This window comes from Octopus sinensis, linkage group LG1 (genome assembly GCF_006345805.1).
Source record: "Octopus sinensis linkage group LG1, ASM634580v1, whole genome shotgun sequence".
Classification (NCBI taxonomy): Eukaryota; Metazoa; Mollusca; class Cephalopoda; order Octopoda; family Octopodidae; genus Octopus; species Octopus sinensis.
Genome location: NC_042997.1, coordinates 140,108,546 through 140,121,693, shown reverse-complemented (window position 1 = coordinate 140,121,693; position 13,148 = coordinate 140,108,546). Strand labels below are relative to the sequence as shown.

General features: G+C 37.8%; 1 protein-coding gene across 1 annotated transcript in view; it reads right to left on the bottom strand.

The window, feature by feature from the left end:
* The window catches only part of LOC115211206, a 57,004-nt gene that overhangs the window by 17,890 nt on the left and 25,966 nt on the right, over positions 1 to 13,148 (bottom strand). The window contains exons 4-7 of the mRNA XM_029780099.2: positions 4,763 to 4,825; positions 2,555 to 2,652; positions 1,047 to 1,165; positions 113 to 212 (exon numbers count right to left, since the gene is read on the bottom strand). Coding sequence (XP_029635959.1) covers positions 113 to 212; positions 1,047 to 1,165; positions 2,555 to 2,652; positions 4,763 to 4,825 — 380 coding nt within the window. The remainder of the gene's footprint in view (positions 1 to 112; positions 213 to 1,046; positions 1,166 to 2,554; positions 2,653 to 4,762; positions 4,826 to 13,148) is intronic.

Here is a 13,148-nt window from a genome sequence, read left to right as displayed (position 1 = left end):
AGATGAGAGAAACAGCATTTGGCCAGTTTGAACATAGGACAGGTAGAATATTTGGGCCTGAAATGGCCAGTTGTTTATGCTAAAGAGTTAAAGGATTGACCTTCTTACAGACCTTTACTATAATTTCTTTAATTTTGATATTTGATGAGGTATTATATTGAAGACATAATTTAGCATTATCTTCTCCAGGTACATAACCAGCTGCGTCAAACCTGTGAACAAAAGAAAACAATAAAGAAAAAAATAAAGAGCAAAATGATTAAACAGTTAAGATAATGCAGTGGTTTTTCAGTAACATGTAAACGTGTCTCAATTATTGCAATTTAGCTTTACTCTGATAACACATCAGCTTCAAAAAATACTATAAAAGTCCACATATAATTGGCACAAGCATAGCTGTGTGGCAAGAAGCTTGCTCCCCAACCACATGGTTCCAGGTTCAATCCCACTGAATGGCACCTTGGGCAAGTGTCTTCTACTGTAGCCTTGGGCCAATCAACAATATTTCTATGAGGTACAGAAAATAGGCAAAATTATTAGAGTATAAAAGAAAATGCTGTATGGTATTTGTTTAAAACACATCAAGAGTCAAATTTGAAGTGGATGAAATGAAGTACCAGTCAGGATTGTTGATTCATAGAATTGCTGGAGTTTTAGATTAGATGCCTTGCAGTATTTTTCCCACTTTACATTCTCAGTTCTCTGATGGCTGACTTAAATACATCACCTGATTTATCAACATCACTCAGTCTTTGAGAACCTTTAGAGAAGCTCACTCTATAGCAAGCATTCAAATCATGTCTACAATTTTAGGACAACTTCCTCCTTTCCTTCGACCTGCCTTGCAGGTTCTCAAAAAGTAAAGTGTCAGAGATATGTATCTCCTCTGACTAAACAGTAAAGAAAATATTAGCTTTGAAGATATAATAATGGAACCATGCCACATCAATAGTTGACATATGTAGTATATCTGACATCAAACCCAATACAAGTACATGTTACCGTGGTCATTAAAAATGAAAACTTCAAATATTGCTGATATTCACCTTGCTTTTACCGAGTAATTTTGATTCCAAAATCTCAGAAATGATTGTTGACACTGTGCAGTAACTTCAAGAGGATAATCAACAGGAGGAGATGTTCTCACTTGAAAAGTTTCAGTTGTCTAGAAATTTTAATAACAATAATCTTAGACACTATATTTTGAAAGCAACAAGAATTATATAATTTTACAACAAAACCTAAAATTATAAGTCACATAATATATTTTTGAAATATTGCCTATATTCAATCTCAGTAGCTCAGCATCTTTTAACCCTCAAAGTTGCTGCAAATGAATGCTGGACTTTAGAATATTTGCCAATTTCTTTCATAGCAGCCCTTTTCATATACAATACTGCCAAAATTGTATCACAAAAATTAAGATTTCTTTTTAAAGCCAGAAAATACTTACAGCCTCAATCAGTTGTTTACTTACAATAAAACTCAAGTAATGAGATTTCTGGTTCTTATTCCTTCTTTAAGGTTATTTCAAATATATATGAAATTAAGCAGTGGAAACCAGGAATTCACATATGGTCAGAATCTTAGCTGTCTGGACCCAAATTTTGATTTTGTGTGCTTTTCAGTTGGTAGTTAAGAAGAATTCATCATCATCTGGCTGAGTTTTCTCAGACATTTTTAACTCATGCATGCCATCCATCTCAGTCCTGCATTAATTGAGAGAGCTCTTTAGGGAGGCATCAAGTGTCTCTGGTGAGTTGATCTACATACATTATGTTTAGATAACTACTCAAGTATTGCCATGCTTTGGCATCCATAGCAGTAAGTCACTTGCCAGCTCCTGCTTAACTTACCCGCAATGTTCTGCAAAGTACAAATACCTTTCCCTTGGTGGAAACAGGTAGGTCTCCATACAGCTGTGTCTTGGTGGATAAGTTCTCCAAGATATGTTTAAGATATCATATCTAAGAGTAATTAATAAAGTAATAACTAAATGATTTCTCTCTTTTTTTCCTTTTTCTTTCTTTTTAGGTTTTTTAGGTTTGATCTGAAGCAAGGAGCTGAATTATAAGGTTTGTCAAAATAGATTTGTGTTGAAATATATTGACTTCATTTTAGTTAATTTTAAACATAATGAAGAATTTCATAAAATTATTATTAAAGCTGTTTGTTGGAACATAAATTAACATAAAATTTAATAGTAAATTTGTACTAGTGGGTGGGTTGGTATCAAAAGGGTTAATGTTTTAATGGAAATTATACTAACTCACAATTAACCTTAACCCTTTCATGACAGTTGTTTTAATTTTTCAATTAATTTTGAAAATAATCAAGAATTTGGAATGATTGGGTAAAACAACTTTTTTCATTATAAAGTTAGTTATTGGAACATAACTTAGCAAAAGGTTCTTACATAAAATTAAGATGGAAGATTTTAATAAAAAATATAATGATGATGATGATGATAAACTTTGAAACAGGCAGATTTTGTATCATAGAGCCTGAGGAGTTCTCAGGCAAGTTTGTGATAAAAGGATTAAAAATGACTTACATACACCTCTTTACAATCAATAACCACGGCGTTAATGTTATAGTCGACAAATGCATACCATATTGCATCTTCATTCTCTCCAAACACAGTTATAGAACCTAAATGTGAAAACATAACTGGAATGATTTGGATATATTTATTTACAAGTTAAAGGATGACAGAGACCTTAGAGTTTCACCAATTGTGGCTTTCTCAGATTAGGTGATCAAAGACATGATCAGTGAAACTTAGATGTCACTGTCAACATTAAGAGGCTGTGTGTGTGTGACAGAGAGAGAGATGGAGGGAAGGAGAGAAATTTGATATGTAGATACTGAAGGTATCAGGGCATGTATAAGTCTTGAAAAAATTACAAAAATCGATTCCAGGTGAGAATGCGATCGATAAAGCCGTGGGAACGTGCATTTGTAAAATCGTTTTTCTTGGAATAGAAAAAAAGTCTATCTTTATTTCTCCTTTTGCTGGTGTCTCAAATTTAGGTTAAATCAGTGTTTCTCAAAGGGGAGGCCTATGGGACAGTTAGACAAGTTGTTTTGAAAAAATTTGGTCTAAATGTTTGACAACTCAGCGCCGTCCATCGGACAGTGGAGGGACGTTTTGCTCATTTGAACATAAAGCAGGTTGACTATATTGGCTAAATATGGCCAGTTTAAATGCTAAAGGGTTCTCTTCCCCACCACTCAGCAGATTCTTGCAATATACCTGATTAATTATTCTGTTTTAAGGTTATTTCATTTTTAATCTTTTCTTTTCAACCTGCAGCTGTTATTTGCATCAGTTTCATTTACTAGAATATTTTCTTTTTGTAGAATCATTAAAGGTAGTGTTCCATTATCCAAGGAATGAGTTGTGTACTTAAGTTTTGTCAGAGGGAAATATCAGGTTTTCAGGTAAACTATTTTCAAAGAAATGTGTCCATGATCTTTATCACTTTCAGCTTCCAATTTAAAGTCATTGAATTTTTCAAGTATTGTAACTTGAGAAATTCAAGGCTATGTAAGCAGCAGTAGTAGTAGTAGTAATGATGATGATGATGATGATGATGATGATGATGATAATAATATCTTTCACAGCTTACTACTTAACTTGTTCTACTCCTTAATTATATATGCACTAACATGTTTCTATACATTTCTTCCCTCGCTCCTCTCGATTTCTTCTTCTTCCCTTCCTCCTCTCTTTTTCTTCCTTTTTTTACCTTAACTTCTTCTCACTTTTATTATATTTCTCAGACTGCTGACTATCTAGTGTGTTGATTTCTTGACTATATAAGAACATAGCAATCCACCAAAATTATTCCTGACTTTCTACAATTTCTAGGAAGACAGGATATTCTTTTATTTACTAAATTCCTTAACATAATTACATTCATGAACTCCTGATTTTAGCTTACTATTATTATAATTAATAATATTCACGTAATTTATATGTCCTGTCACTTTCCTAAGAAATTTATACATAATCGTTTGCATTCACTTTCTTGAGAAGTAACATACTATCTACTGCCTTATCTTATCACTCTTTTACTTTCTCATTTGCCTTCAATTACGTGGTTTCTACTAGCATTCTTATATCTCTTTATACCCATATATATATACATATCCCAGTAACCATGTTCTTGTCTTTTTTTTTCTCTGCTCACTGCGCCCCTCTCTACCTTGATACCTTTCTCTCCCTCCAATGTCATATAAAATTACTTCAGCTATATTTAGAAAGTCTAGTCTTCAAATAGTCCAACTAGCCCAGTCCCTCACTTGTTTGTAAAGCTCTTTCTGAGCAGAACATATGGCCATCCATCATGAATCATTTTAACTCAATGTAATAAATAATATATTAAATGATAGCGTTGTAGTTGTGGGTGGGCCCCCTTAGTCTTCTGGCAACCAATATTTTTAGACCCAGTCCACCACTGTATATATATATATATATATATATATATATATATATATATGTATGTATGTATGTATGTCTATATATATATATATATATATATATATATATATATATATATATATATATATATATATATATGTATGTATGTATGTATGTATGTATGTCTATATATATATAAATATATATATATATGTATGTCTATATATATATATATATATATATACACACACACACACGCACACATTTGCACACACAATTGTATGTGTTTATATGTATTTGTGTACATGCAGTCAGACAAACATGTATTTTACATACCTGGTATATTCGGGGGCAATAAAACCTTAAATGGAAATATGTAGGCGCCAATCATGAGGGACTCTAAAACAAAAATGAGATAGAAATTAAGTTAATAAAACTGAAGAAGTTTAATGTATTTAACAGGTTACTCTCTCTCTCTCTCTCTTTCTCTCTCTCTCTCTCTCTCTCTCTGATGTATACACAAACAAAAAAGGCTTCTTACCAGGGGTGGGGAGAGCTGCAGTGGAGTTGAGAAGAGAAAGAGAGATGCTGGCAGGATGTAGCCCACCAACACCAAGATAAGAGGTGAGTAGAAATGAGTGGGGCAGATAGAGGTTGCAAGAATGTATGGGAGAGTGAGAGATATGAGAGATAGTAAAAGATAGGGAATAGGTGAGAGGGTGTATATCAGTGTTTCCCATCCATTTTTTACTTATGGACTCCTTTGAAATTTATTGGCACCTTGGGTAAGCGTCTTCTACTATGGCCTCAAGCTGACCAAAGCTTTGTGAGTGGATTTGGTAGACGGAAACTGAAAGAAGCCTATCATATATATGTGTGTGTGTGTGTGCGTGTGTGTGTGTGTGTATGTGTGTGTGTGCATGTGTGTGTGAGTGTGTGTGTATCTGTTTGAGTATGTGTGTGTGTGTCTTTTTGTCTGTGTTTGTCCCTCACCACCACTTGACAATCAGTCTTATCATCTCTACAGCCTTGTAACTTAGTAGTTCGGTAACAGAGACTGGTAGAATAAGTACCAGACTTAAAAAGAAAACATGTACTGGAGTCAATTAGTTCAACAAAATTCCTCAAGGCAGTGTCCCAGCATGGCTGCTGTCTAATGACTAACATGATAAAAGAAAAAAGATATTTTTATAATTGTGAGCTAGCACAATCATTAGCATGCAAGGCAAAATGCTTAGCGGTCGCCGAGGTCAACTTTGCCTTTCATCCTTTCAGGGTCGATTAAATAAGTACCAGTTATACACTGGGATTGATGTAATCGACTTAATCCGTGTGTCTGTCCTTGTTTGTCCCCTCTATGTTTAGCCCCTTGTGGGTAGTAAAGAAATAGGAATTCCATCTGTCTTTATGTTCTGGGTTCAAATGCTGCTGAGGTTGACTTTGTCTCGGTGTTGCTAAATAAAGAACCAGTCAAGTACTGGGGGTCAATGTGACTGACTTTCTCCTCTCCCAATATTTCAGGCCTTGTGCCTATAAGTAGAAAGGATTACTAGGAATTATTCTTTTATTCTTTTACTTATTTCAGTCGTTTGACCGTGGTCATGCTGGAGCACCAACTTTAGTCAAACAAATCAACCCCAGGACTTATTCTTTATAAGCCTAGTACTTATTCTGTCAGTCTCTATTGCCAAACCACTAAGTTACGGGGATGTCAACACACCAACATCGGTTGTCAAGTGATGGAGGTGGGACAAACACAGACACACACAAATATATATATATATATGAAATACGGGCTTCTTTCAGTTTCCATCTACCAAATCCACACAAAAGGCTTTGGTCGGCCCAAGGTTATAGTAGAAGATACTTGGCCAAGGTGCCACACAGTGGGACTGAACCCGTAACCCTGTGGTTGAGAAGCAAGCTTCTTACCACACAGCCATGGCCTGCACTTTTATAAAAAAATTGTTAAAATTTTTTGTGTTTTGCAGAAGTATAACCAATCAATTGCACATAAATTTTAACTACAAAATCTTATATGAACCCTACCCCAACCTCCACAAAGGGTCATATGAACCCTGGTTGAGAATCACTGGTGTATATAATAAAGAAAAAACGTTGATAAATGATAGAGAAAATAGGTAGAAGGGAAAAGTAGGTGACAACTGTAGAAATTGGGTAGAGTTGAAAGGTCTAGAGATGAGATGGCTGGTGGTGCAGAAAAAGGTGGAGGTGAAGAGTAGCAGGAAAAGTAATGATAATATTAAAATAAGCAGGGGATGAATGAAAGAGGAAGGGAGAAGAGGGAGAGATGTCAGGTGGTTGGGTAAGTTGTATGAGTGTGGGTGGGGGAAGGCATAGAGAGAAAGATCTATGATTGTAGGGAGATAATTTGGTGGCTCAGGAGGGTGACCAATATAAAATGGTTAGGAGTGTGACTATATAAGATGTGGTTGGCATTGAGGACAGAAGGGCATACAACCATAGAAACCATGCTTAAGCAGACATTAGAACACAATGTAGTCATCAGACCCATTGGATCCTGTGAAACTGTCAAGCTCATTCCAGTATGAAACATGGACATTAAATGATGATAATGCTGGTGATGATTTTATATATATATATATTTATATTCCCGTGCCGGTGGCACGTAAAAAGCACCATCCGTCCGTGGCTGTTTGCCAGCCTTGTCTGGCACCTGTGCTGGTGGCACGTAAAAAGCACCCACTACACTCACGGAGTGATTGGCATTAGGAAGGGCATCCAGCCGTAGAAACATTGCCAGATCAGACTGGGCCTGGTGCAGCCTTCTGGCTTCCCAGACCCCAGTTGAACCATCCAACCCATGCTAGCACGGAAAGCGGATGCTAAACGATGATGATGATGATGATGATGATGATATATATATATATATATATATATATATATACACACACACACACACAACACACACACACACATACATACATATGTATGTGTATCAACATCATCATCGTCATCGTTTAATGTCTACTTTTCCAGAAGGAATTTGTTGAGGTAAATTTGTTGCTGGCTGCCCTTTCAGTCACCAACCCTCACTTGTTTACAAGCAAGGTAATATATCCCCATGGACGAATCAAATATTAATGTAAATAAAAATTGCATTACTTCCTTAATCCCTGTCATATATATATACTCATATATGCATATATTGGGTCATCCCATAAATAGTGCAGTTTTTTTAAACTTCTTTTATTTTGCAAATTAAGATAAACAAAGTTCTTTTTTAATCTAAAATAAACTCTCCTTCATTTTCTACAATTCTCTTCCATCTATCTTGTAGACTTGCAAGGCTTCTCTTCCAAAATTCGCTTGTCTGTGACAAAAAATATTCCTCCAGTACTGTTCTGACCTCATCTAGAAAATTCATATTTTTTTTGTCCAAGTGATTTTGAAGACTGCAGAATAAATGATAATCAATGTCTGGTGAATAAGTGGAGTGGGGCATCCATTTCAAACTGCTCGAGCCTTTGGAATATCATCCTCGCTGTATGTGGTCAAGCATAATCCTGATGGAAGAACACCTTTTGTCTTGAAACCAAAGATGGTAATTTTTCTTCTAGCGCTGACTTAAGCTGCTGAAATTGCTCGCAGTAGATCTCCTCTGTTATCATTTGGTTTGGGTTTAAAAGTCCAAAGTGGACTAAACTTTTCACATCCCACCAAACAAATAACAACACCTTACATGGGTGAAAACCTTCTTTAGCCTGGGGTACTGGTATTTCTCCTTTCCCTACCCACTGTCTTCCATGCTTGACATTTTTATAGCAAACCCATTTCTTGTCACCAGTCACTATTTAGTCCAAAAAAGTTCATTCATGAGACATGATAGCAAAGAAAAGCACACATTCTCTCTCTGCGCATGATTAGACTTGGAGAGTTTGTGCGGAATCCATTGACCCAATTTGCTGACTTTTCCAATGGCATGCAGGTGTTGATGAATGGTTGAACGACCAAATCCAAGCTTTTCTGCTAGTTCCTTAACAGTTACAATGGGATTTGTTCCACCAAGTTTTGCAGGATGTCCTCGTCGAGCTATACAGATCCTCCAGAATGAGAATTATCTTCTAGGCTGTAGTTTCCAGCTTGGAAAAATCTGGAACCACCGTTGACACTGGCTTACGCTTAGTGTCTGACCCCCATATACTGCATTAGTATTCCTTGCACCTTCCATTGTGTTGTTGCCTTTACTGAACTCATAAAGCAAAATATGTCAAATATGCTCCTTTGTCACTTCCATTATAGCTTTGAAAAAATAACTTAAAATCAAACTGCACTTTTCGAAACTTGCACTAAGAATAAGTACAAGGTAAAATTACTACCTGCTTTAATAGCTAACTGATGCAGGTAGTTTATCCTGTCCCCATCCAACTTTTAGTTCAAGCAATTAAAAAAAAAACGCATTATTAATGGGATGACCCAATTGTATATATATATAGTCAGTAAATCATAAATCAGAAACAGAATCATGCTCTAAGTTATAGAACAGTAGAGTAATTAGATTAAAGATAGTTATGGCCGGTCTGTGGGGTTACTCAGGGTTTCATGTCCATAAAGCACTTAGTTTTACAGCATCTAATGGCCAGTAGCTTATAACCTCTCTTCAAAGTGGAGGAAGAAAAGACCTCATGGTTAGTTGCTGAACACACTTTGAAGAGAGGTTATAGGCCAGACCATTAGGGTCTGTTAAGACGCTGTAAAGCTAAGCACTTTATGGATGTGAAACCCTGGGTAACCCCATTGACTGGCGATAACTATCTTGATCTAATTATATATATCTATATATATAATCAAAATAAGTAACAAGGATATCCAAGGTAGTGTAGTACAATTGTTTCATGCTACTTCATTTTATTAAACACTGTATTACATCAGTTTTAAAATGTTGAGCAATCTTCAGCCACATATAGAATGTACATTCTTATACTTATTTCATTTGCCAACATTATATATATATATATATATATATATATATATATATATATATATATATATATATATATATATATCTCTATATAAACGGCAGTTTGTCTGTGCGTGTTTCTGTGTGTCTGTTTGCTTGTACCCTCACCCTGACCACGGCTTTCAACCGATTCTGATGAAACTTGACACACACATAGCCCAATGTCATAATTCAAAACTAACGCAGCGAAAATTTTGAAAAGTTCCCCCAGTTCTGAAAAAAATCGATAAATTCGACATGGGGTCGAGAATCAGAAACACAAACCGCAAACTGTCTAGGGGACGCAACTCCACCTCTTTTTACTCTCAAAAAAAATTTACCATCATTTTTTTCCATTTTTTGGCTATAACTCTCTAAAAATGCTTTATAGTTATTTCCCTTACAAACCTGAGCAACGCCGGGCGATACTGCTAGTATATATATATTAGGAAGATAAGAAAATAGAGAGATAATTAATAATTATTTATCAATTAAAAATTAGACAACATCTCTAATAGCTGTTTTAATTCCAGACCTTTATAAATTAATTACCATAATCAAAACCATTTAAAAGTCAAATCTCATCAGAGTTGGCTAAATTCCTACTTGTTGAGTATATGGCTCCAAACCATTAACTGATAAAATTTATATATAAAAAACATGATATAAACCTTACAAAGGGGAGGAAGGTAGTATATTTATTAGAGTTATAATAAAAGTAAGAAAAGAATAATATATCATTACAGGTGTTAAATAAAAGAAATTGTGAAAGTAGGCATATGAGTACAATTAGTAGGTATATGAGTATAATTGCAGTATCATCATCATCATCATCATCATCATCATTTAACGTCCGCTTTCCATGCTAGCATGGGTTGGACGGTTCAACTGGGGTCTGGGGAGCCCGAAGGCTGCACCAGGCCAGTCAGATCTGGCAGTGTTTCTACAGCTGGATGCCCTTCCTAACGCCAACCACTCCGAGAGTGTAGTGGGTGATTTTATGTGCCACCGACACAGGTGCCAGACGAGGCTGGCGAACGGCCACGCTCGGATGGTGTTTTTATGTGCCACTGACACAGGTGCCAGACGAGGCTGGCGAACGGCCACTCTCGGATGGTGTTTTTATGTGCCACCGACACAGGTGCCAGACGAGGCTGGCGAACGGCCACGCTCGGATGGTGTTTTTATGTGCCACCGACACAGGTGCCAGACAAGGCTAGCAGACGACCACGCTCGGATGGTGTTTTTTTATGTGCCACCGACACAGGAGCCAGATGAGGCTGGCGATCGGCCACGATCGGATGGTGATTGTTACGTGCCCACAGCATGGAGGCCAGTCGGTGCAAAACTGGCTACGGCCACGTTCGGATGGTTTTCTCGTGTGCCACCGGCACTGGTACCACAAAGATACAAATTCCATTGATGTTCATCTATTTTGATTTTGTTTGATTTTTTGATTTTTTGATTTGATTTTCACTTGCCTCAACAGGTCTTCACAAGTGTCACAAGAAGGAAGGTATGCACAGGTGGACTGACTACGTCCCAGGTAGGGGCCACGGGTTATGGCCTGACTAGTCTTGCCGGGTCTTCTCACGCACAGCATACTTCCATAGGTCTCGGTCTCTAGTCATTTCCTTGGTGAGACCTAAAGTTCGAAGGTCGTGCTTCACCACTTCGTCCCAGGTTTTCCTGGGTCTACCTCTTCCACAGGTTCCCTCAACTGCTAGGGTGTAGCACTTTTGCACACAACTATCTTCAGCCATTCTCGTCACATGACCATACCAGCGCAGCCGTCTCTCTTGCACACCACAACTGACGCTTCTTAGGTTCAACTTTTCTCTCAAGGTACTTACACTCTGACAATTATGAACACTGACATTACACATCCATCGGAGCATACTGGCTTCATTTCTTGCGAGCTTACGCATGTCCTCAGCAGTCACAGCCCATGTTTCACTGCCATGTAGCATGGCAGTTCGTACACATGCATCATACAGTCTGCCTTTTATTCTGAGTATATTGTAATATATTACAATTATACTTATATACCTACTTTCGTAATGTCTTTTATTTAACACCCTGTAATGATATATTTTTCTATTCTAACTCTAATAAATATACTACCTTCCTCCCCTTTGAATTTACACCTGCAATGCTGCGACGTCACCTTCAAAATAAGCGCAACTATGCCTCCCCTGGTCTTGATGGCATTACATACCTGCTTCTCAAACGTGGCAGGTACTTCCTTTTACACCAGCTTTCTATTTTTTTCCAGTACTGTCTCAACAATGGTGCTACTCCGGAGCAGTGGAAAACCGCCAGTGTCATTCCTCTGTTCAAAAAGGGAGACCGCACATCACCTGTCAACTATCGCCCAGTCAGTCTCACTAGCTGTATTGCAAAACTGATGGAATCGTGTGTCAGAGAAACACTTTGGAACTTCTGGAGCTCTCACAGTCTCATCCGACCCTCACAATATGGATTTGTCCCTAACTCCAGCTGCAGTGATCAGCTTGTCGAGTTCCTTGAGGACATTACTCAGATCACTGACAGTGGCTCATGGGTGGATCTTGTCTACCTTGGCTTTGCTAAGGCTTTTAATTCTGTGCCACACAAAAGGCTTATGGTGAAACTCTCTGCAATGGGTGTGAGGGATGATCTTTTTAACTGGTTGAAATCCTTCATTCTCAGCCGAAAGGAGGTAGTCACAGTTCTAGGACAGCATTCTACACCATATGAGATGTCATCGGGTGTACCACATTGATCTGTTCTTGGTCCCCTCTTGATTGTGGCATACATTAATGACATAGATGCCAATTTAAAGAATACCACAGTATTGAAATATGCAGACGACATCAAGCTGTACCTTGAAAGCAAGAGGACAGATCCTGATGTCTACGACTCTTTCCTGCAATCAGACCTGGACACAATGCAGCAATGGATCACAGACTGGCAACTGAAATTGGCTGTGGACAAGTGTACCACCATGCATTTTGGGAGAAAAAACCCTGCGTCCACATACTCCCTCCACAACACTGATATCAAGAAATCCTCTTGCGAGCGTGACCTAGGCATCACTGTCAGCAGTGATTTGCGTTGGACAAAGCATATCTCTAAAATTGTCAAGAAGGCCGAGGGTGTCTTGGCATCACTCAGCAAGACTTTTGTTAGCTGCTCTCCAGCCATCTATTTAAAGCTGTATACAGCTATGGTACGACCACACTTGGAATTCGCATCATCAGTTTGGAACCCCTATCTTGCTCAGAACATTGACCTCCTGGAATCTGTTCAGAGACGTGCAACCAAACGCATACCCTCCATCAGACACCTACCATACTCTGAGCGTCTTGTTTCCCTGGGCATGGATTCACTGAAGCTCCGGCGTCTGGCGATGGACTTGGTAAACACCCACAAAGTTATCAACCACCTCACCAACAACAACACCGAACACCTTTTTGATCTCCATGTGTCCAACACATGTGGACATGCCTACAAAGTCAGAAAACAGCACAGCTCCCATGACTTTCGGAAACATTTTTTCATGCTCAGAGTTGCTGAAGCATGGAACAAACTGCCTGTGTCAGTTGTTGACTGCCATGACACTGCATCCTTTAAGGCCCTCATGCTTTCCGAAATCCGCCGAAACTACACCTTATTGTCCCCCTTCCATACTCATACACATATGTGTATGTCATGACACATGCACTGTTCTTTTCCTGACGCTTGTACATTACCCTATGT